The sequence below is a fragment of the Nyctereutes procyonoides genome, unplaced genomic scaffold, assembly GCF_905146905.1.
Source record: "Nyctereutes procyonoides isolate TBG_1078 unplaced genomic scaffold, NYPRO_anot_genome, whole genome shotgun sequence".
Taxonomy (NCBI): domain Eukaryota; kingdom Metazoa; phylum Chordata; class Mammalia; order Carnivora; family Canidae; genus Nyctereutes; species Nyctereutes procyonoides.
The window spans coordinates 34,674,973-34,701,727 of NW_026575051.1; the positions used below are offsets into that span (position 1 = coordinate 34,674,973).

At 33.1% G+C, this 26,755-nt stretch overlaps 1 protein-coding gene across 15 annotated transcripts in view; it reads left to right on the forward strand.

Moving 5' to 3' along the window:
- The window catches only part of RIMS1 (regulating synaptic membrane exocytosis 1), a 473,974-nt gene that overhangs the window by 376,953 nt on the left and 70,266 nt on the right, over positions 1–26,755 (forward strand). For 8 of the 15 annotated variants that reach the window (XM_055330491.1, XM_055330492.1, XM_055330495.1 and 5 more), the window contains 2 exons: positions 1,810–1,922; positions 8,098–8,264. The exons of the other annotated variants lie outside the window; for them this stretch is intronic. In XM_055330491.1, the coding sequence (XP_055186466.1) occupies positions 1,810–1,922; positions 8,098–8,264 (280 nt within the window). The remainder of the gene's footprint in view (positions 1–1,809; positions 1,923–8,097; positions 8,265–26,755) is intronic. 15 annotated transcript variants of the gene reach the window in all.

Sequence of the window (26,755 nt, forward strand, 5' to 3'; positions counted from 1 at the left end):
GAGTTACTTTAAGCTTTAAGTGTACAGTATGACTTATTACTTACTATTCATTTGATTTCCTCCATACTCAAAGCAAATGACAGAGCAAGTATCTCAAGGTACCTACACCATAGGCAGAAGGCAGAAAACATATTTTTGTACATTTTCTTGTATTGCACATGGCTTTATGTAAATATAATGCATCTTAATAATTTTGTCTCAATTTCTAATTAATCTCAAGTAGCCTTTTACATAGTAATCATTACAACTCTATATTGTCAAGTATTTAATAAATTTCTACTACTTTTCTCAAGATCTCCATTGTACCATCCTTTAATCATAATAATCATCATTTACTGTCTCAGAAGTCAGCTTTTTCAAAGCAAGTGTGCATCATTGCTTAATTCACAGAACAGTGGTGTCAGGGATGGATGTTGTCTACCTAATTTACTGAATTTAAACAAAGCTAAACATCTAATAATGTTATGCTTAAAGTATAATTAAAACATTTGCCCACACATTTCAAACTATGTATTTATCTCTTGTGCTATTCATCTGTTCTTGAATACACAATAAAAGCTACATATTTGCTTAAGTTTTATAATCGATGTCAGTGTCTTTTATCGAGGATGATAGGCCTTTAGCTATTGCAATGGAAACATTTGCCAGCAAGTGTCTTTATAAACTCCTCATAAGAGGTAAAATCAGCTGCCAAGTCAATAGCATATATCGACATTCATACTATAATGAGGGCATTTGGCTCTCTTGGCAGAAGCCTCAGTACTTTAATCACACACACAAAAAAATTCCCCCCCATAAATATATGTATATGCACAACTTAAAACTAAATCTTAGCACTGTGTGCAGAGGTTGAATAGTCTGAGAAATTGTCAGAAGGTTATAAAAAAATAACATAGGTCTCACACAACACACGTGTATCTTTTGAAGAGTTTATTCTCCACAGAACTGTGCTCTTAGTTCTTTTTCCCCCTTCATTTGTAAAAATGTATAAAATAATAGCAAGGTCTTGAAGCTAAGCTGCTTATGATGGATTCTGACTTAAAATAGCTTGTATTTTATCAAAGGCTGTAGTTTTCCTATCTAAACAGTCACGCTTCCACTTAGGAGACTAAGAAAGATTTAAATGTAATGTATTTCTTTCATATTACAAATTAAAGAGCTAAAAATTTTATATTGTATTTTCAAAATGTAAGAATTTCATATATGTGGTCAGATATAGCCACTAGAAATAGAAAACTAATTTTTTTCTCTTAGTCCATTTCTAAGACTGGCAAATATTCATGAAACACTGCTGGTAGAAATTGATTTAATAAGAATGCCTCAGAAAAGCAGGTGTTTATCAGTTAAAACAGTTTTTAGATGACTGCAGTTAGCTGAGGATGTTAAGTGGATGTGTGCATGCATGCTAAGCATGTGCATATATGTGTGATGTGTTTCAGTATGCATATTTGTTTATATATGTACATGCAACAAGCAGTTGATTAAATGGAAAGCATATTTTCACAATTAAATCTGATTTCACATAGTCATTTATAAATGGAATTGAAAATATTTCATATCAGGTGAAGAAGTAGGGTACTTATATTTTGTTACTAACATTTGTGTTCCCCATTTTGTGTTATTTGAGTCATGTCCATCTTTAGATTAACAGGTGCTAGCATTGAATATTCTGCATTTTGTTTATTAGTCATGAGTTATTTCTAAATTTGATTTAATTGAAATCATATCAAAAGAATTGAAATCTTAAACCATTCAGTTCCAAAAAGTGCTTCGCCTTTGTTAATAGGCTTCCATTGTGTGTTTTTGCAGCAAGCTTAGTAGTGGAGGAGCGAACAAGACAGATGAAAATGAAAGTCCATCGATTTAAGCAGACAACAGGGTCTGGTTCTAGTCAAGAACTTGATCGCGAGCAATATTCCAAGGTAAAACTAGTAGTATCCAACCAATAGTTTCCCTTTAAAAAAAAATGTATAGTGTGTATTGCAGGTAGGACTGGCAAGTGCCAAGTTATGTTAGAGAAGTTATCATTCACGTGATGGTCTTGCATCATAACCTCTGTCCTTTTGATATTTTAGAAGATATGTATCTTTGTTAAAATAAACTTGGGATTTAATGTCTTTTTCTAAAAAGAAAATGTAAATACTTGATATTAAAGTCATTTAGTGATCTGTTACCAAGTCAAATTGACATAAATAAGCAAGATAATGAAGCTATTTTATTGCTTGAATCTCATTTAATATCTCATTTAAAATATTAAGATAAAGGTTTATAATCTTAAATACTATTTTAGGTTGATATTGACTATTGAGATTTATTAGTGAGTGACACAAGTTATACAATGTGAGATTTCTTCTTGATCTGTCTTTAGTGAGAAGAATAAATGATATATTCTTAGAAACTGAAATCACAATTTCAAGTGGCAATAAAACATTTAATTTATATTTCAATATTATTTTATAAGGATACACTAGGAGTTTATAAACTGCTAATTAGCATGTAATAATTTTAATTAAAATGTGTGTAGAATTTTTAACCTCATGAAACAATTTTAAACAGATTATATGTTTCACTTAAAATATACATATATTTTTAATACTTACAAAAGTGGCAGCAGCCATTACAGAACAACCCATGTTATAATTTGATGTCAAGAAGCCCTTTTGGTTGGAAGTAATGGACTTTTAGAAATTCAAGATTAAATAAAAACTGTACTTAATATTGTGAACTTGAAATATGAATGTAGAAAAACCTACTTATTTGTAAATATTGGGGGTTGATCTTTACATAGCCAGATATTCAGAGACTGATACAAAAAAATAGAATTGGTCACAAAATATGACTTGTCACCAGACTCAAAAAGAGTCCTATGTATTGGCTATGGTTTACCACCCTACATCTTAATTAGCTATAGGATTTCTAATTGAGACAATGCCTAGGGTCACTGATTTCGGTGAGGCTCAGTACCATAAGAGTCTGAAACAACACTTTAAAAAGTAAAATCATTTAAGAAAAAAACAAAACAACCAACTTATGCAACGATGAATTATTGAACTCTACATCTGAAACTAATTATTATATGTTGGCTAATTGAATTTAAATTAAAAGAAAAAAACGTAAGCAGAATATCTTAATGTGCCATAGAGTTGCTGATTCCAGCTCTACAAGTCTTTTCTGTGGTTCATTCTTAATTATTATCACTTAGCTTATTTGTCTGTCTTCTTTATAAATATCATCATTATTTTTGTTTTCTTTTACAACAAATGAAGTAGTGATTAGAAGGCAGGATAATTTAGGTTTTCTTCCTCCACAGTTGGATGCAGTTATTTAGAAAGGTTCTTTAAACTGGAAATGCTTCATTAAAGCTGAAAATGCCTTATTAATTTCATAACATTATGTCAAAGGATAAGGTCAAATAGAATAACAAGTCAAAGTTAGGGACAGTATAGGAAACAAGAAAGAGATAAACAATTAGGGTAATCTTAGCCTTTCTGGCTCATTCTGGACTCAGACTCCAATCATCAATCAGTTGATCAAAAAAATTTACAAAGGAAATGCGTTACAAGTCTAAACAACCATGAGGGGGGCCTGAGTGGTGCAATAAGTTAAGCCCAGGACCCTTGATTTCCACTCAGGTCATGATCTCAGGGTCTTGAGACTGAGCCCCATATCAGGCTCCGCACTCAGCACAGAGTCTCCTTGGGATTCTCCCTCTCCTTCTGCCCCTCCTACTCATGCTCTCTCTCTCTCTCTAAAATAGATAAATCTTTTTTAAAAAATCTAGACAACCACTAATATTTAATATTTATAATAAATCAAAAATAGGTTTATCTTGATTGGGAGATTCCATATTATCTGACTTTTAGAAATTTAGGACTGAAAAATACCTAAAATTAATCTTATATTCCAGCTCTCTTACTTACCAAATTTATGAAAGCTGAGGCTTACCAGAATTTGTAAAGCCTTTCTGTGGAGTGATGAGTCCTAGAACTCCTTATCTGAAACTTAGGTATTGCTGTGTTCTGCTTCTTACATCATTGAAATGTACACATCATTCCAGTTTGATTCAGAAGTTCTCCTATGACTTAATTCGCATGCAGTTAAATTATCATATTCTGTCTTTGCTCTCTCCTTAGCACAGGCATCTTTTTCTCTCTCATCCCATTTGAATATTAAAAAACTCATAACTTTCAAATATATTATTGTTGCTCTTACTGTATAAGTTAAGACTACTATGTTACCTAAATAAAATTATGATATATTGTATCAATAAATGTGAGACCAAGGATATGGTCTCTTTAAGAACTTATGAATACAGGATAGGAAAAATATATAAGATAAAATAGTTTATTTTTTATTTTATATGTCAAGTAAAAGATAAATCCTCTACAGTTCTAATATTCATATTGTGGCCTAATACGTAAATTTTTTAAAAGAATTCCCTATTTCATTAGGAAATGATTTAAGTAGTTTTCCATTTTAAGTAGTTTCATTTCGAAGAGTAGGCCAGTTAAACATCTCTAACCTACTGGAGAAGTTCTCTCTCATTTTTTATCCTTTTACTCCAACCTTTTTATAATTTACTTTACAAAAATCATATAATCAAGAACTAGAATTGTCCTAAATTTATAATTTCATATAAATTAACTTTTGAACTTTTTCCTTTCCTGATTCTTTTTTAGTATTTTAATACATTTGACATTTCTGATGAGCACCTTTGTGGAAATTCTGCCAAATTAGAAATTAGTTAGCTATTCTCAAAATATTTAGAACCAAATACCAGTAGAACTAGATTTTTTTCAGGGCAAAGAATTATCAGATAAATGTACTATAATTATTAAGATGTTTCAAACCTGGCACCTCTTTTAAAATATGGAACATCCTGAGAAGCCTGGGTGGCTCAGCAGTTGCATGTCTGCCTTTGGCTCAAGACGTGATTCCAGGTCCTGGGATAGAGTTCTGTATCAAGCTCCCCACAAGGAGCGTGCTTCTCCCTCTGCCTGTCTCTGCCTCTCTCTCTCTGTCTTTCATGAATAAATTAAATAAAATCTTTTAAAAAAAATAAAATAAAATGTGGAACATCCCTAACTCCATCTTGAATAGGGAATTGGCACTAACTTTCCTTTTGAAAACACACAAGACTGCTTCAGGATCCGTGAAATGTGATGCTATTTTTTCAATGATGTTATATACAGTGTTGCATTCCTTAATGATGGGGTGAAATTCATAATTGGAGGGTGAGTTTGCATTTAGGCACTCACATTTTAAAGACTGTTTATGTTTCTATAACCCAGGAACAGCAACCAAGATTGATGCGATGGGTTTTGTAGGTAGCTGCTGAATGTTTATTATTATTTTTAAAAATAGCCACCATATAATTAGAGTCTCCCCTCACACCAATGACTTATTTCTCTGCTGTATTAGTATAAATTCCTCCTAGTGATACTATATTTCTCAAAATAAAATTTATTTCCATTAAAATATTTAATTGTTAAATAGGAAATTGAACAAATAATGCTTGAAGAAAAGTCAAAGTGATTAAACTCCTAACAGTTTTTGAAAATATAGTAGTAAAAAATATATGTAAAAATCTTTCATTTTCTTCAGATAACTAAATGCAAAGAAAACTGTGATCTTGTGTTAAAATGATGGATTGTTTTTTAGCCCTGCATAGAAAACTTTAATATGGCATATAGTCTTTTAAAATCCCTGTTTAATCTCTTTGCTGAAATAGCAAAAGCCTATATACAAAAATGTTGAGGAAGCGATGGCTTATGGAGAAGGAAGATTTCTTTAGTTGGAGAAATAGTTCTGTGTGTATTCACATATCCTTATGCTATAGTCTACATTGCTTATTATTGGAATTTGCCAAATAAGGAGAACATTTGTTCTGATGTTAACAGAGTGACAGAAAATCTCCTACAGCTGGGTAGATTTTTATTGCATTAGAACCCAATTCTTTCATAGTCCTTTGTGGACAAGCTATCATTTCAGTATGTTTGGAAGCATCATAATAATTACATGATATGTGTACTTAGCAAAATAGTTTCCAAGACAAGTTAAGATAGGAGTTATGTTTGTACCCCACTAACAGTATAAAATTCAGATCCTGCTGTGTGAGCATATTTAGTTTTTACCACATCCACTCTATAAATAAAAATAGTTCTGATTGAGATGAGTCATGTTGGCATCATGCTATAAGATATAACAGAATTGATGGTAAAACATTTTCACATTACTTTAATTTGCATGTTATGTTAAGTCATATTAATGTTATATCATACATGAAGTTGTAAAGTAGCTCTCAGTTCTGCACATATATGAATTTCCCTTGAATTATAATTTAACATATGGCTTTCATAAACAACTTACATAATTATGAAAAATTCTTTGGAAAGATAACTTCATTCATAGTCTATAATTTGGAATTGTTTTCATCCTGGATGTGAAATTCTTTGCCCAATACATTCACATGAGATATAAAGAGTTAAAACTAACATGCAAATACCTCAGGCCTGAACTACTCTTACCTGAAGGATTATTAAATAAATATGATTCTCTTTTCTATGATTTTTTAAAAATATATTATTGTTTTATTGTTTTATACTTCTTTTTTATAGACAGATCCAGGTTTTTAGCAACATTTCACTTAGTGTACTTTAGCAAGACAATTATTTATGCAAATTTTTATAAAGAATATTTGGACTATTTTAGGTCCATTAAAACTATCTGTATGGAGCATCAGAAAATAGAAGAGATTTTCTGCAGGTTTAATAAACATTTGATATTTTCACATCTCAGCACATAAATATAAAATTAAATTACTTGTTAAGAAAATTAAATACCCAATGTTTAGTCATGTTTTTCTTTTAGTCATGTATTCTATCATTAATAAGTTATATTATCGAGGCAGCCCAGGTGGCTTGGTTTAGCGCCGCCTTCGGCCCAGGGCATGATCCTGGAGACCCACGATCCAGTCCCACATCAGGCTTCCTGCATGGAGCCTGCTTCTCCCTCTGCCTGTGTCTCTGCGTCTCTCTCTCTCTTTCTCTCTCTCTCTCTCTCTCTCTCTGTGTCTCTCATGAATAAATAAAATCTTTAAAAATTAAAAAAAGTTATATTATCTTAAACTTTCAGTACCAAAAATAAGAGAAACACTGAATAATCAGGTATTTTAAAAGTATATATAATTACGGTTGAATAGTTATGTTATAACCTATTTATTATGATGAAAACACAAATATAAAATAATAATATATAAAGCTACTTGCTATGTCATCTACTGCAATAAGAGTCAAATAGAGGAATACATTAACTGCTCTGACAACTTTGCATGTTTTAATCTTCTGCCTAATGATTTCTAAAGTCTTAGGTGTAATGAATACCAAAGCAAATTTAAAAATACAACATATAGTGTATACTCAAATTTTAATAGGAATCCCATTTTTTTTTTTTACTTTTGACACTGAGCAAATAGTTTAAATCTGAAAATGTCTAATTAAACTACAGTAGAGAGCTAAGGTCCAGTTTTTGCCTCCATTGCTTTATTCCTCCTTGGCACAGGCCCTTAATTTAATACCAGCCCTTTATGAAGAGATATATATTTTGAAGAAATGTGAAACAATTTGATGTCTTAAAACAGAGAAACTGTGTAGGTAAATTGAATAGTTTTGGAAAGAATCAAAAGCACAGACAAAAAGAAGTAGTCTATACCATGCATACAGTAGAGATGACCAAACAGGCAATAATGACAACCAAAGTAAGAATAGAGAAACCAATACACTGGAAAAAAGGACATTTTGAAGTTTCAAGTATATGCCAGTAATTTATTCAATGAATTTTCTGCCCAAACATTTAAAGTTTTTGTTTGATTTATAATTCAGTCTTCATAAACCATTTTTTACCACTCAAAGGATGTAGGATTTTTGTATTGAAAATCATATATTACATTAGTGTCTGTATTATTTTTTATTCCACACCTACTTTTTTGAAGGTACACTTTTACTTGGCATGGGCTAAGTAGTCATTAACCTCACCATGTATGTCTCTTTTCCCACAACCTGATGATGGAGCTCACACTTTCTTGTTTTTAATCTTTAGTATAGCATACATAAAGATCAGTACAGAAGCTGTGATAACGTCTCTGCCAAATCATCAGATAGTGATGTCAGTGATGTGTCCGCCATTTCCCGAACCAGCAGTGCCTCACGCCTCAGCAGCACAAGCTTTATGTCAGAGCAATCTGAGCACCCCAGGGGTAGAATCAGGTGAGTTGGCAACACTGTTTATGTAAACTGGGTCTGTATCCATGGTATAAAAATGCATCTAGCTTTCTTAATGTTCTTGCTAAAATACAGTTTAGGTCAAGCAGCAGAAACATTTCCCTAACATAACTGAGACTGGAGTGGGTTGAGTGTTATTTGCTATTGTGTAATATTGCCTACAGACTATTCAATACTATCTAGCTTATAACTGCAGTCATAATTTTAGAGATTGCTCAGAGTAATATATATGGAAGTTTCTTCTAATGTAATTAAATCCACAAAGCATCCTTTAGTCCAGTGTTAAAATTTTTTTCCTAAAAAGGGCCAGATAGTAAATATTTCAGGCTATAAAGGACAGTCTCTCTTGCATTTACTTTATGATATCATTGTAGTGTGAAAGCTATGCAAACAAGTGAGCATGACTGTATTCCAATAAAACTTTATTCATAAAAACAGGAAGCAGGCTACGTTTTGCTTATGGGCTGTAGTTTACTGACCTCTTCTTTAGTCCCATAGCAGTTGGTCTTTCAGAGTAGGACTGAGCAGACGTGATACTAAATACACATCCCTAGTTTACATTACATGAGTTCTAAGAAATCTGCATGAAGTTTGTTTAAAACACCAGTTGTGCTCTTGTCTTTTTACAACACAAATGCCTCGCTGAAAGAGAAAAGACCACAGGAATCAGAGTGCCATCTTACTTAACGCAGACTTTGTCTGGACAAGCCATATTTTATATTTGTTCTTAACTAGTTTCCAGAAAGAAGTTTCACTGAAGGAATTTGGGGCTTGGTGAGAGGCCCAAAAAATAGAAATGTTCAGAATAGGAGCAATTACCTTTCTAATACTCTGAAAATGGACCTCATAAGGGTACAAATAAATTTCCTAGTGACAAATCAGTTTTTTCTAGGCATTTCGGTTTTCAGCTTCCCTTTCTCTGCTCTGCACTTTAGAATACATAGGAGCTGAGAGAGTTTCTCAAATATATAAGTGGATTAGGTAAATTTAGCCACCAATGCTAACAGCTAAGCAAATTTCCCCTTACACTAGTGAAGAACTACTTTTCTTATACCCCCATACTTTGAGCCAGTGATTGATTCTTGGTATGTGGTACACATGTGATTTCTTAGAATACTTAGGAGGAATAGATAGGAAAAATGAGATGGGATATTAGTAGCTCTTTCTTCTGACATTCAGTCTAGTTATCTTTTCATATGTATTCTTCTCCCTGAATATCCTCATAGGCACACAGGCATACCTGTACACACACACACACACACACACACACAGGCATACACAGGGTTATTTTTCATCCATCATCAACCACTTGGTAGAAACCTGAGAAAGCTTTGGAATAAAGAAAAAAAAAAGGAACAAAATAATATCAATATAAAAACACTGTGTCTCACAAATTAGAACATTGCTTTTAGTCTTTTTAGCCATTAAATATTTCCTGTTCTCATAACTAACATTGTGAAGAATGATGGTTCTCAATATAATACTGCTTCTCAGTTCTATTTTTTTAACTAACATCTGCATAGGTTTTAAAATTCTGTTAATTCAAATCTGTGGATAAAAGATCAACAAGTCTAATCAATTATGATGATAGAATGTATTTCTATGTCATAAGAAGCAGCAAACTTTTGGATTCCTATCATGTGTAAGAACATCATTATTTTCCAACACTACCTTAAAGTATAATACCTAGGCTACACATTCAAGGAGATTATAATTTATGTGAGAATTTAAATTTATTTTTATTTTTATATTCTCATTCCATATGTATTTTTTCCTCAAATTTTCCCATGACACAAAAAATGTTTTATTATACATTGTGTCAGATGAATTTTATTCTAGAAGTCAACAAATAGATTTAGAAGACATTAGAGCATTTCCAAAGACAGTGTTCAGTATCCTAAAAGGCAACCAAATACCGAGTATTCTCATAAAGGACTATAGGAAGAAAGTATATGATATAATCTTATCCACATTATGCAAACTCTTAGTATATAGACACTTAAAATAACATGTACAGCTTTGTTTACCTCTATCCAAGCATATTATGAACCAAGAAAATGTTGATAAGCACATCTGAAATGAACAGTAGGCTGCACAACCTTCTGTATAATTTCTTGCTTTCCAAATACTGCTTGCTATATTTTCCTATTAATGATTCACAGTCTACATTACTGTATTTTATTTCACAATAGTTCTTCAATTCAGCAGAGGAATATAGGATAACATTTAAAATAATCTTTGGATTTGTTTGTGATGGCATTTGAGAAATACTTAACTGCAAAAATCACTTGCTACATATAGCTTAGAATAACAAATTGAACTTTCATTTTATATACTTACTATTTTTTTAAGATTTATTTATTTATTTTAGAAGGAGAGAGGGAGGGAGCATGAGCAGGATGAGTGTGAGGCACAGAGGAAGAGGGAGAGAGCTTTCCAGGAGGACTCAACTCTGAGCCCAGAGCCTGAGTGGGATGCAGAGCTTGATCCCAGGACCCTGAGATCATGACCCGAGCTGAAACTGAGAGTCAGACACATAACCGATTGCACCACCCAGGCACCCCTTGTGCTTACTAATCATTAAGCCTACTGACAGTGAATATATTAAGAGTGATCAAAAGGGAATTTTTTTCTTGGAGCTATCCACCCTTAATGTTGCATGGTTGCCTGTTGTACAATGAAAAAGCAGTCTATTGAGATCTATAAAAGTACTAAAAAGGGAGGAAAATAACATGGAAATTTGATGATAGGGGAGACAATGAACTGGAAACAGTGAAGGATACTGGATATTGAATATCTGAGAAAGAAAAGATATTTTAGTGATCTTCTAGTGGCTTCTTTCACAGCATCGTCTTAGTTTTAATAGTCCAAGATTGATGAGTCATCACCACTGTTATTTTCTGTGACCAGATTAAAGCTATAAAGAGATAGAAGGAATATGCCATGTGCCCTTTAAAAAGGGTACATACAGTAAAAACACTACACCATACTTATTAATATATCATATGACTAAATGTACTATATATTTAAATTATTATACCAAGCCATAATTATAAACAAAATACTGCTTGACCTATGAATATAAGTGATTCAACAGACTTGATAATGGCAAGTTACAGAGCTCTTGGGACAGATGAGTAGGTTTTCCTGGTAAGGTTCTTCCTTGCAAGCCATTTAACATTGCAGTTTGAAGTAAATAAAGCAGCACTGGTTTTGTTTGAAAAGCTTTAGCCTGCTTCGTTTTTACCTTTCTACTCTGCGATTTCATTATAGATTTACTAAGATGTATTTAGTTAAATCCGGGGAATGTCAGTAGAAAATTAGATAAATGCTTACTATCTAATAGGCAATAAAAAATAAGTTTTAATAAATTAAATTTTCAAAAGATAATAGCAACTTGGAATACCTTATAAAGATGTGATTATTTATGAAAAGGATTATAATTAGATATTAGTAGGGACTCATGTGGGGGAAAAGTATACACTATACATGGAGTTTTAAAAGTACATTGTAATGTTTTTTATAGAAATCTACTTCTCTGTAGTTTTATTCTTTTATTAGAAATAGATCATAGATTCTGTTTAAATTTAAAATATTTTAAAGGGCAGCCTAGGTGCCTCAACAGTTCAGCGCCACCATCAGCCCAGGGCCTGATCCTGGAGACCCGGGATCCATCCCACGTCAGGCTCCCTGCATGGAGCCTGTTTCTCTCTCTGCCTGTGTCTCTGTTTCTCTCTCTCTCTCTCTCTCTCTCTCTCTCTCTCTCTCTCTCTCTCTGGGTCTCTCATTAATAAATAAATAAAACCTTTAAAATAAATAAATAAATAAATAAGTAAATAAAATATTTTAAAGAGCATGTTCAATGGAGATCATAGATAATGATAATTAGAAATTTTTCTTTAATTAGAAAAATAAGTCAGTGTGTCTTTGGAAGAAAGTATGAAAAATTTATACACGTCTATTTATGATTGCCTGTAAGTTTTTTTCCAATAATTTTGTAATTTAACCTAAAAGAAGTTACACATTTAATTTAATATTCTGTTGTTAAATAAAACAATAATATAATTCTCCCTGCTTAATTATTATTTTCCCCTCAATATATAAGAAATTAACTTAACAGCTGCTAACAGCACATCTTCAGTATAACATATTATTAAAGATGTCTAAAGCTTAGACATCTTTTAAGTACAAGGAAAACAACATCAGACTTAGGTATAAGAAACTCCCCTGTTGCTAAGATGTTGTCTACCTTTATTTCAATACTACATAATTCTTAAAGCACATGAGGACTTCCTCAAGAGCCAGTTATGTCACCCTTTAGTCTTTGATGTGTTGTAATTACCACACAGACCGGCTATATTAAGGATGCTCAGTGCTATAGTAGCTACCAAATAGCAGGATGACTGTTGAGAGGATCGAAAATTGTTACTATATTTTTATGCCAAAAAGTATATAATGGGAAATTTCTAACAGATTCTTAAATTTCTATTTAATGTACTGTGTTTACATGTTTATGTTTGCACATTGCAGAACCAAATGGGGATTATAAATCTAGCTGTATTATGTTGATTGGCAGTTAATTATTTTATTGGTCACCAGGCATGAACTCTGGCAATCAATATTAAATACCTTCCTTGGGTAAATATTCAAATTCTGTGACAGTTCTCTTATTTGGAATGGATAAAATATCCTTTTACTTTGAGCCAGTGCTTTCCAAACTTCACCTATTTCATGTGTCATTTTCATAATTTTGCCATAGCTATGCAATATGTATATTATATTTTAATATAATGAAAATATAATATTTTATGTATTAAAATATTTTATTTTTAATATATTAAAAATACTGATTTATTAAGTATCTTTTTTGTGTACCAGGAACTTTGATAGATGGTCCACATGCAAGATCATGATTGCTATAACAGCCTTGTAATGTAATTATTAATGTCATCATTTTACAAATAAAGATCGAAGTGGATTCACATAGCCAATATGCAATAGAGCTAGAATTGACAGCCTGGTAATTTAACCCTTTTATCTTATGGAGTGAACTTGTTTATCTCTGATAATAATAATATTGTTTTGATTTAAAGAAACTTTTATCTTATATGAGAACATAAGGGTTTTTTTTTATTAGTATTCAGTCTAACTCTTCCCATCCTTTTATTCTCAACCTTTCTGAGACTATATGTAACAGTTGTATCTCTTATAAATGGCATGTAGCTGAATTTAGATTTTTTTTCTTCTCCTAGCCTATAAGTCTCTCATTTAATTGGCTTCCTAATCAGTTTGTATTTATTTTGATTTCTTATATATTTGGAATTATTTCTATCCAATTTTGTATTTTCCATTTTTATTATTATTATACTTTTCCTCTTTCCTGGTTGATTTTTAATTGAATTGTATTTATTTCATTTTTCCCTTTTATTACTCTGGAAATTATACTACTTCTTTGATTTTAGTGCCTAATTTAGTGTTTCAAATAGATATATTTAGTTAAATAACACATTTAAATTTAAGTACTTCTACTCCCTCCTAGGGAAAAAAAAGTTATTCTAGTCACTTTAGCTCTTTTATGTTACAAGTATTTGTATTAACATAACAAAATGTATTTACATATTTTCCACTTGTTTTCTTTCTCCCATTATTAGATGTTATTTTTGCTTTTAAATGCTTTAGATTGACCCCACATTTTCAAGTTTCTTTGCTAACCACTTCCTGTGTATTTTAGACTTTCATTTTGGGGCATTTCTCTGTCTTCCTGAAATAATGCATTAGAATGTAACCAGTGAGGGCCATTAGGGCTTAGGGTGGGACTGAGTTTTTTCTTGTTCTTTAAGGATCTTGGTTCCTGCAGGCTTTTTAGTTCTGACTCCCCACTGGGCCTGCTCTAAATCTCTCTACAAAACCTCCCAAGACACTCATAATCCATTAAGCGATCTGTTTTCAGTTCCCTCTTGGTCTTTGGCTAGGGGGATGTGCCTTTCTTGTGAACTTGGGTTTGTATTGTAATGGGTATTTGTTGTGATTTTCACATAATTTCTAGGCATTTGGGAGTGAAAAGATTTTCAGAATGTATTACCTACCACATTGCTAGAATAGATGTTTAATATTTAATGCATTCCTATTTTCTTTAGTTAAATTTACTTCCTTAAAGGGAATAGTTAAAATGAAATTAATAAATAAGAAAATAATTGTAGGGATCCCTGGGTGGCGCAGCGGTTTAGTGCCTGCCTTTGGCCCAGGGCGGGATCCTGGAGACCCAGGATCAAATCCCACGTCAGGCTCCCGGTGCATGGAGCCTGCTTCTCCCTCTGCCTGTGTCTCTGCCTCTCTCTCTCTCACTGTGTGCCTATCATAAATAAATAAAAATTAAAAAAAATAAAAATTAAAAAATTTAAAAAATTTAAAAAAAGAAAATAATTGTAGGTGTAAAAAAGCAAGAACTATGGGCCTAGGGACTTTACCCCAGTTAGAAAGCAAATATCAGGGTAGGGCAAAGAAAATTGTATCTTAAACTCACAATGATGTCTGAGGTGTTGAGAAGATAGCAGTCAGGGACATCAAAGCAGAAGGCGGAGGGAGCTCAGGACAGGAAAAGGAGGACCGAGAGGAGCTCCAACAGAGAAAAGACCATTTAAGATGTGAGGAAGAGGGATCCCTGGGTGGCACAGCGGTTTGGCGCCTGCCTTTGGCCCAGGGCGCGATCCTGGAGACCCGGGATCGAATCCCACATCGGGCTCCCGGTGCATGGAGCTTGCTTCTCCCTCTGCCTGTGTCTCTGCCTCTCTCTCTCTCTCTCTCTCTCTGTGTGTGACTATCATAAATAAATAAAAATTAAAAAAAAAATAAGATGTGAGGAAGAATAGGAGATGGAGCATCGAACAGAAATGTAAGGAGTAAAGGGAGATTACCGCTAAGATAGAGAAAGAGATTCTGGGAACTCAGAGGACCTTGGAATTTAAGGAAAGAAGATGGGTGGGCCTATGATCAAAGGAGCGATTAGTAATCATCATTCATAAGATGATGAGCATCCCATAATCAGAGGTCCAAAGCCTGGACAGTCTATAGGCTGTCTTCCTGACCTTAGAGGCTGATGAAGTTTTGGAATACCAGTGAGGTCCAGAGCCAACGACCAAGAAAGAATTCCTGAGATGTCTTTGGTGCAAAATGGTGGTTTTATTTAAGTACAGGGACAGGACTGATATATACCTGGGAGTTGGGAGGGGTTTAGGGGATAGCATACTCCCTAAGGAATTTTGAAAGCAAGGTTTCCAGGACATTGAGAGGGCTAGCTATAGTTGGGAAAAGGTCACTTATTACCCTCTAGTAAAACCTTAGTCATGAGACCCTTCAGATGTATATCAGTGGGCCATGTGCTTGGGGCATGGTTGCCAACACATATCTTGGGGGAGGGGTAGAGGTAAAGGAAATTTCTAAAGAAATTTTTATATGTTAAAGTAGACTTAACAGGATCCTGTGTGTCAGGCTAAGATTGCCTTTGCCCTTGGCAGAGTATTAACATGGAGGCAGCTGAGTCCTTAGAGGAATATCCCTCTACCTGTTTCAAAGACTTGTCAATGTGCTGCCCTGGGGTTATGCTTTGTCCTCAGCTAGCCCTCTGTTCCCCCCCTCAGGTCCCCCCTACTTTCAACTCAGATGCCAGTCCATGATTCAGTCAGCTGTGGCCAAGATGACAGGATACTGAACACATTATGCTCGACACAAGCAAATGTCTGTGACCTTTTTGATTCAAGTAGAAGCAGTATAACTGGGAGGCATATTTGATAGAGGTTGCTGACAAGCAAAAAACAAAACAATACAAAAAATTTAAGCTAGGTCTTCACATTCCACAGATTGATACAAAATAATTGCTATACCTAGGAGAAGATCACCTCACCACAAGTACAGTTGACCTGTGAACAACATGGGTTTGAACTGAGCGGGTCCACTCAAATGTGGATTTTTTTTTTTCAACATACACAGTATTATACACAGTATAATACTATAAATGTATTTTGTCTTTTTGTGATTTTCTTACTAAGTCTTCTTTTCTCTTGTTTTAAGGAATAAATAAAATTTATTTTATTGAAAGAATACAGCATATAATACATATACAAAATGTATTAACCAATGGTGTTTATCAGTAAGGTTTCTAGTTAACAGTAGAATATTAATATTTTAAGTTTTAGGAGAACCAAAAGCTAGATGCAGATTTCTGACTGTGCAGGGAGTCAGTGCCCTTGACCTCCACATTGTTCATGAATCAACTGTAATTAGAATTTCATGGACAGTATGGCACTCAGCAGAGAGATATGGGTATATTGAAGATAGAGACATATACATATCCATGGAGAATATTTAGACCTTAGATAAGTACACATAAGCAATCAATACAAGTTGTCTACAGAATGTATTTAGGAAGTTTCTTATCCGGTCATATTGACAGATAAGAAATGTTGTAATGTGAGATTATCTTTTAATGTTTTGGTATTCACTGAATATTGCACGCCAGGTTTTGTTGAACTGTGTGTGTGTGTGTGTGTGTGTGTGTGTGTACAAACATATATTTACTTGCATTTATAATATCCTGGAAATACATGAAAACATATATTGCTAACTAGCTATTTGTAGTCATTGAGATCCTAAAATATTTCTTAAATATATAAACATATTGACTTAATTAGTATTTGAACAGAGTAATTATATTCTTCCCACCCCATTATCCACCTGGTTCCCAAATCAAAAACCTGGAAGCCACCCTTATTTTTAACTCTTCCCCCATCCTCATTCTAATGCATTGTTCCTCAATTTTATCATTATCAACCCCCTCTTAGATGTTATTTTCCTAATTGTCCTTCCCACGTGACATTTTAATATCGTAGATAACATTATATCTGTTTATGTGCTGTGGCTCTTTAGAGGACCACAGCCATTGTGTTATCTAAGAAGGGTTTACCCCTCTTACCTCTACCAAGAACCAGTTATTACCCTTTGGAAGTATATCACTCCCATTGAGATTGCATACTGAAATGAGTCATCAAGACTCATTGATTTTACTTCCTAAAAAGAATTCTATGATCTTACACTGAAGATTACAGAAAACAGAGGTTTTTATTCCTCTCTAATTGTCAGCTGAAAACTACCCACATTTTTAAAGAAAGAAACGAAAAACCTCATCCTGCATGAACCTAGGAGACAACCATATCTTTAAATCATAAATCATAGAAAACAACTTCCAAATTCAGCGAAATCTGGACTCAAATGAGGAGAAACATCAAGAGTAGATGCTGACTTATTTGCCTATTGAATAGAATGTAGAGCTCTCTAAAGTCAATGGCACAACATTGGAAAGCCCCATCAAAAAAATTCCCATCTAGACTCTGTGAGTCTAGTTCTCTGTGAGAACGAGACAGTTTTAGCGCTGGAAAACACAGAGACAGTGTTTTATGCCTTGAGTAGCAGATGATACCAACTCAGAGGGGAAGCCTCCAAGTTGGCTATTGCAGAGAGGCTGCTGAGGTACGTAGAGGGCCTGATATGGCAGAAGCTATTTGGTGTCGTTTGCAGAGAAATAAATTGCTACAGCACAATTATAATACTTAAAACTTCATGGCTAATCTTGTGGAGATTTTGAAAGCATCACTGGTCTACCATTATTCAAGAACAGTAAGAAGACACAGTCCTTCCAGTTTCAGGCATAACAATATAGTTTGTATCAGACTAACCTTCCCACCTCTAAACCAACAAACACAAACAAGCAAATGTTTGAGGGTATTTGGATGGAACAAAACAGGCAGAAATTTGAAGAAATTCAATCTTTGAAAGAAGAGAAGAGGGACGCCTACATGGCTCAGTAGCTGAGTGGCTGCCTTTGGCTCAGGGCATGATCCAGTCCCACATCAGGGTCCCCATAGGGAGCCTGCCTCTCCCTCTGCCTGTGTCTCTGCCTTTCTCTCTGTGTCTCTCATGAATAAATAAATTCTTTAAAAAAGAAAGGAAGGAAAGAAGAAATAAAGAAAGTGAAGTAAGTGCCAAAGTTAACCCAGCTTTCTCTGAAGGTACTTTCTGATTTAGTGACCTGAGATAATAGAGCCTAAGCAGAAAGCAGCAGTCTTACTGGACTGAGGAGAGCAATCACAGGTCAGGAATTGATAAAGGAAAGGAGCTGGAAACTGTGTCTGAGGGGCACCAAACTTTGCTACAGGTTTCCATAATTTGTTGACTCCTGAAGTGAGCATACACAGGAAAAGACTCCCAAGAAACCAAACAAAAAGCGTGGCTAGAAGATTAAAGGAAGGATTGAAGAAAGATTCCAATGAGTGCCCAGTGCTGGGGAGACACATCACTCTCAAGTTCCACAGTCAGAGGGGTTTGAAAAATACCTTTAGTTTCTTGGACAAAGTCCAGAAGGACCAAACTCTGGGGATACACATTATACTATACAAGTAATGGCAAAGCTTTAGGGTCAACTCTGAATAGGAATGAGATGATTTCTCTCTGCCTACCAAAAGAAAATTTTACCCTGATTAAAGGAAAATAAGAGAGCAAACATCCACAGTGGCTGGCATCTAATTAAAATTTATAAGGCATGATTTAAAAATTAGATTAATAAAAAAGGACCAATTGACCAAAAATCAATAATAGAGTTTTCATATAGGGTCTTTAAAATATTCATGATTAATATGTTCCAGAAAACAAAGGATGTTGGGTGTTTTCTGCTGAGACCTGGAACCCATTCTAAAAAGTTAAATGGCAATTCTAAAACTAAAAGATACAAACAAAAATTTAATAGGTCAGTTTAATGGGATATTAGAAGCAGTACAATAGAGAATTCTTGAGCTGGTCAATGGAAAGTGTATAAATTGATGGACAAAGAGAAAACAAGGAAATAAATTGGAGGAGAACATATGAGATATGTGGGCATAATGAGAAGGTCTAATCTATATATATAGTTTGGATCCCAGAAGAAGAGGAAATGGCAGAAACAATACTTGAATACCAAAGTACTAGCCGAGAGTTTTCCAAAACTGATGAAATACATCAAATTATGAATCCAAAAACCTATAAAAGAATCCACAGGATGTAAAAAGAAAAAAAATCTACCAATATCATGATCAGAGTACTGAAAACTGAAGAAAAAAACATTTTTTAAAAGAATCTCAGGGTAAAGAGATGTGAAGTTCACCAAGACAATGATAAAACTGGCTGAAATTTCAACAGATACATAAAAGCCAAAAAGCAATGGACTGACCAAAAGAAAGAATGTTGTAGGGAAAAAAAACACAAAACAAAAATATCTTCCAGCCTAAAATTTTATGCTTAGTAAATATTACCTAGTAAAGAATATCCTACAGAAAATGAAGGAAGGGAAGAATACAACAGGTAGGAGAATTCATCACCAGTAGACCTGTACTCCACATTGAAGGAAAATGCCCCCAGTGGGAAGCACTAAATTTGAGGAAAGAATGAACACTGGGAAGAGTTAATAATGATAACAATATTTTGTCGTAGTTAAAACATATGTAGAAGGGGGTGCCTGAATGGCTCAGTCAATTAAGCGTATGACTCTTGAGTTCAGCTCAAGTCATAATCTAGGGTTGTGAGATTAAGCAACATTTACTATCACTATTTACACTGGGCATGGAACCTGCTTAAGATTCTCCCTCCCCCTCTTCCTTTACCCCTCCCCTACCACTCGTGCACTTTCTCTCTCTAAAACAAAAAAAAAAATGTAGAAGTAAAATATATAACACCTACATAAAAGGTGGAAAGGGTGTAAATGGAATCAAGCCATGCTAAAGTTTTCGCATTCTTTTGAAAGCGATAAAATGTTTAATTTAAGGAAGTTTTTAATAAGTCAAGGTATGTATTATGTATTTTTTAATCCTGAAGGTATCCATTAATAACTAATAGAAGAATACACAATTCAGATGCTAATATGTAGAAAAAGAGACCAAATTAATCTAGGCAGAAATGGAGAAGTAAAAGAACACGATGATTAAAAATAAGTGGCAAGTGATATAGGGTCAATTCCAGCTATATCTCATTAATTGCATCAAAAGTAAATGGACTAAATACATATAACCAATGTCATGAAATGAGAAAAGGGAGATACCAGTGTAGGATACACAAATATTTAAATGGTTTAAACAATTGTATGCCAATAAGTTTTACAGTTCAGATCAGGGTCAGGGTTAAACTATGACCAACAAACCAAATCTGGCCCACAGCCTATTTTTGTGAATAAAGGTTTATTGGAATACATCATTTCCTTATATATTATCTGTGGCTCTTTATCCACCATAATAGTAGAGTAATTGCAACAGAAACAATCTGGCCTGCAAAGCCTAAAATATTTACTATCTGGCCCTTTACAAAATAAGTTTGCCTAACCCTGACTCAGATGAAATGTACAAATTTCTTAGAAAGCACAACTTACTAAAAATGACATAAAAAGAATAAAAACTTTGAAGAGTCCTGTGTCTATTTTTTTAATGCTTCTGAAATTATTTTAATATTCCCCACAAAGAAAACTCCTCACCCATGCAGATTCACTGATAAATTATTCCAAATATTTAAGGAATGAATGTTCTCAGGCATATAGCAATTTCTCTAGAGAATAAAAAGTAAAAGAAAAAATACTTCCTAAATCTTTTTGTGAGGCCAGCCTATCCTTGATAACTTTGATAAGGACATTAGAAGACAGGAAAATCACAAACCAAAATCTCTCATAAAATTTCAGCAAATTGAATCCAGATAGATTTTGAGAGAATGAAAATACATTATGACAAAATTTTTTGTTCCATAATGCAAAATTTGTTTTACATTTTCCATATATAATTAATTGCAGAATGAAAGAAATTATATGATCATCTCAATAGATAAAGGGAAAAAAGCATTTGATAAAATTCAGCACATACATTTGATAAAATATCTTAGCAAACTAAGAACTTTCTTAAGACAATAAAAATTATCTACAGTAACCCTACAGCAAGTATTTTATTTCATAGTGAAAAACTGAACACTTTTGCCCCAATTTCATAGGCCATTCTCACAACTTCTATCAAACATTATTCACATGGCCCTAGCCAGTGTTGGACCTGGCAGTATAGCAATATAGCATTAAAAAATAAGTTAATAAAAGCTATGAAGATTGCAAATGAAGAATTTAAAATGTCATTATTCATAGTTTTTATGATTCTTCATATAAAAAACCCAAAATAATCTATAAAACAACTATTAGAATCAATAAATGAACTTAGTATAGTCACTGGATACAATGTCAAAATACAAAAATTTATTGTATTTTTATGTACTAGCAACAAACTTTAGGAAATTAAATTTATAAAATACCATTAGTATAATATAATTAGAAACTAGAAATACCTAGGAATAAGTCTGTTACCTAAGAATATGCTAACAAAAGGTATGTACATCCTCAATACCAAAAACCACTTATAGCCTCATGCATGTGTATGTGTATATGAATGAAATTCAGCAAGAATTACACAGAGGTAATTATTCTGAACGGTTGGCATTTTTGAAGAGATTGAATATAGTGATTTAACTTGAGTGCATCCCTCAGTTCTAACTGATGCTTATTCAGGTAGATCCACTAGACATGGTCAGGAGATATTTGATGCCATTTGGTTGTCATTCATCAGCCCTGTATTTTAACTACTGAAAATTTTGAGATAGATGCCTGGGAATTGTTTCTTAATATTGATCAGCAAATTTCTGTTTGATTTCAATTTGTGATTAGTAACTTCCATATTGATCCAAATAATTTGGGTTGACTTTTAGTATTTTTGTTAACAGAATTATGAATTTATGTATATTACAGCCATCTTTTAATATGCCTTATATTACTGGCCCCTTTTCAGGTTTACCACAGAATCTTGTTAGACCTCCAGATTCTTTTGGCATGTTGAATATTTAGAAAGTGATTATAATTTACCAATCTTTTTTAAAAAATTCTTGTTTAAAATGAGTTTCTAAATTGGCTATTATCATAATTTCATGGTTCGCACTTATTTATACTTTGCCATATATGAAATTGGTATATATTTTACAATTGATGGCATGCTATAGTTTTGTTACCAACATTTTTCTTTCTTAAGAATACATCAAATAATAATGTATTTTAATATTGATGACATCTTTGATTTGATAAAATGCATATAGATTATCATACCATCTTTGCCATTTTATGGTAAATTATATCCCACTAAGTAATGTACGTTATTTACAGTGTGAGCCAAAGCAGTCATCACTACCAGACATCATTTGCTGTACCTATCACTATGAGATCTCTAAAATTCTGCTAAGTTCAGGATACAGACTTTTTTTTTTTATTATCCGTAGTTCTAGGATCCTGTGAGCCATAAAACAATACTAGACCAATTTCCTTTGCAGGCTTTGTAGGTATTGGTTCTACATATAAAGTAGAACTCTTGTTCCTTAATGGTCAGCTTGCCACTTCTAAATTAAATGAAAGTTGCTCTCAACTAAATATTCTAAGATCAATTCATCATTTTAACAGAAAATCAAATTCTAATCTTGTATTAATATAACTTTTAGTAAATAACTCAGACTTTTCTTAGTATATTATGAATATTTACATTAATTGGAGCCAGTTTGTCAAAGTTTTATTTTTTTGCCCTTCAGACTTACTGTTTACAGCTACCATAAAACAGGGTAAATAGCTCACGTTTCCTCAGACCTTCTACAATTTAATGTATCTGCTCAAGTTCTGTCTTTTACTATCTTCATTCACATTCCAGGTATTTTACTCTGAGAAATTATTTCCTTCTTTTCCTTTGATAAATAAAAACACATCTATTGTCTTGAATATGTATCCACATATTTTAAAGTATATGCCACTTTTGTTCCTAGTGTAGAACCAACTGTCAATATTAACTACAACTTTTAACCTAAGCTTCTATTTCATAGAGAAAACTCAGAGGTAGGTAATTGAGCACAACAGACTGTCATATGCAAGTAATTTAGCATACCAGCAAGTTACAGAGCACACATGACAAAGCACCCTACACCCACAATATCCCTTAGATATATTGTTTAAGGGGCAGAAATGAAGATAAACTTTATCAAAGGCAAAGCAACTGTATATCATATGAAAATTAAATGTACATATATATATTTCCTTGGTTATTAACCAAGTTTTATGTTCTAACTTAGAAATTATCTATATTCTTATTATCCAGAATCTTATTCAGATTTTTTTATTAATTAATGAATTTTTTAATACTAATTCTAAATCTTAAAATTCACTAATCACTTGGAAATTTTGCTTAAGCTGACACTCCAACTTAATTCTTATTGATAACAGAGTTTTATCAGAATTACAATTCAATTTAGTTATTACATAATTTCACATTTTTCATAATCTTAAGCATTATTACTATGTTAGCGTTCCCATTAAGTAAAACCAGTTTAGGAATTCCAGATTAATCTGGCTGCCCATGCAAAAACCAATCTGTCTTGGAAAACCAATCTAAGTCTAAGTCTTTCATTTTCTAAAAAAGAAAATGAAATTTTGTGCTCATATCATATACCATGCTGGTAAAATCTGTAAGAAGATAAAACTTTAAGTTGAGATATAATTCACATACTACAAAGTTCATCCTATGGAATTATAAAATATAGAAGTTTTTAATGTAGTCACAATTGTATGTGCAACTATCACAACTGTCTAATTCCACAATATATTTATCATCCCCTAGAAGAAGCCCATTTAGTGGTCACTTCCCATTCTCCCCCTTTTAGCCTTTGGTGAACACTTATCTTCATTTGTCTCTGTGAATTTGACTCTAGGACATTCCATTTAAATGAAATCACACAATACGTAGCCTTTTGTATCTAGCTTCTTTCATGTAATATGATGTTTTTAACTTAATCCATGTTTATAACAGCACTTCATTCCTTTTTATGTTTGATAATTCTCCATTGTATGGATATGCCACATTTTGTTTCTCCATTCATCAGTTTATGAGCATTTGGGTTGTCCTTTTTTTCAGTGTTAAGAATGACGTTGATATGAATATTCATATGTGAGTTTTCCTGTAGATATGTGTTTTAAATTTTCTTCAGTGTGTACCAAGGCATGGAATTGCTGGGCCATATGGTAACTATGTTTAACTTTTGAATGGAATTACTGAATCATTCGATAACTTTGAGTTTAATTTAACTATGTCTAAGTTTAATGAAACTGCCAGACTTTTCCAAAGCAGAAGTATTTTACTTCCCCATCAGCAATGTATGAGGGTTCCAGTTTCTTCAGATTCTCATCAACACTTGTTAGTGTCTCCTTTTTATTATAGTTATAGTTTTTATTATAGTTATCCTAGTGTGTATGAACTGGCATCTCATCATGGTTTTTATAAGGCTGTTTTTAAGCCAAATTTATCAAACTAGTTTGGTATCTCAAAGGATTAGCTTTGATTATGGGCTTAAATTCTTCTATTAAAATTCTTCTGAGTTAGCAATTCCTTGAGAATTTTTTTTTCTTAAGAGGCTAGCATATTCAAAGTATTTGATTTTCAGTTTCTTTTTTTCTCTAGAGATTCTTTAGTTACCCATATTAGAATTATGTAAGTACTTACTCATCTATACAGTTCAGTCAGAACAGGAGTTCTATTAAATTTAAGATAACTTTGGATCTAATATCTATCTGCTTGGACAGCTATTCCTAGGGTACATAGAAAGTAAAAGATTTTTATTATCAATTAAAAAGACTGTTTTTAAGAATACGAAGAGAACTAGCAACCTTGGTTTTCCCACTTAGCCAAAGGGCCAAAATTAACACCGAAATCTAAGCCTGGACTTTAAAGAGCAGTTCTTATTTCAGTATGCACAAGACATTTTCATAAGTTATGTGAACTTTTACTAACAAGCTAACAGACATGTAAAAAAGGCTAACAAACCCAATTTTGGGGGGGTTTTGCCATCTAACTTATAATATATCCTGATATCTGTCATCAAACAGATTTGATTCCAGAATGGATTTCCTATTATTGGTGCCATTAGTGAGGATTGTATTATTAGTCACAAGCAAGCAAAATACGAGCCAATTTACCAAAAACCAGAAACAAACAAACAAAACAAAGAAATACAGAAAACCAGAGTCTGAAAAAAGGAAGCAGAGACTAAAAGTCATGTTCTGTTGCCACTTGTTTAAAGGCAACCTTTAAGGAGTACAGGAGGTGCCCTGCTCCAGCAACATAGTTTAATTGGATCCAGCAGGGGGTTCATTTGGGCATTTTGATGGGACTCCTCAACACTACCAAAACCTTATTCTCAAAATCAAAACACAGTAATAAGAAAAACAGGTAGCAAATGTTGAAGTTTTAACTCATTAGTGAGAAAACCAACAGGATGATAAATAGATTCCAAAGATGATCCAAGAAACTCAGGTACTTATGTATACACATATATAGTCATTGAAAAAAAAGATGAATGCTGAATAAGATTATGAATTTAGATTCAAAACTGGGTAATATTCTCTAGGTCAGTAAAACTGTAACCTTTGGAGTTACCTCATCTTCTAAATAGTAATCATTTGCTCCTTATCAGTTTTCTTCAGGTTAATATCTAGCTTTACAGAGTTGCAAAATCTTTGAACCATAATTATTATAGGAGTAAATAGACAAAAATTTTGCACATTCCCCTAGAGAGTCACATGACCCTTCAGTGGGCTTGTTAGAATACACCAACCATTAGAAAATAAGGCAACTATTTTATTTGGTCTAAAATCCACATTAGATTTCTTTATAGGGGGAAATTATTACTCTGAGCAATTGGGAGAATGGGTATCTTTAATGTGATAAGAAAGATAAGTTCTATAGAGCAGTTTTTCAGTTGGGTGGAACATATTATTTTTGAGAAACATATCCAAACAGGAATGTCAGTTAACAACTGACTATATAAATCTCGAGTTCAGGACTGAGTACAAGTGGAGAAAAAACAATTGGAATTTGCAGCAATGGTTAATATGTAAAGCCTGAGAGAGGAGACACCTGGGGAGTTAGTGTCATAGGGAAGATTAGGTCAGAGGACTGAGCACTGAAGAACCGCAGTATTTGGTGACAAAGAGGATAAAGGTCTTCTTGTCAATGAGGTAGGAAAATCATGAGAATAAAGTGTTTCATGATCAGTAAAATCAAATGTCTTGTCACATACATGATTTATTGAGAGGTCAAAAAGGTAAGGACTCTGCAATGATAGGACTACCATGTGGAGTCATTGGTGACTTTAATAAAAAAGGCAGTTTTGGTGAAGTAGTAGGGACAGAGCCTGATTTAAATTAGTTCAAGATTAAATAAATAAATAAATAAATAAATAAATAAATAAATAAATAAATAAATAAATAAATTCAAGATAGAATAGGAAGACAGAACATACAGACAACTGCATGAGAAGATTTTTTAGCAAAAAAGCCAGTAGCCAGAGGGAGG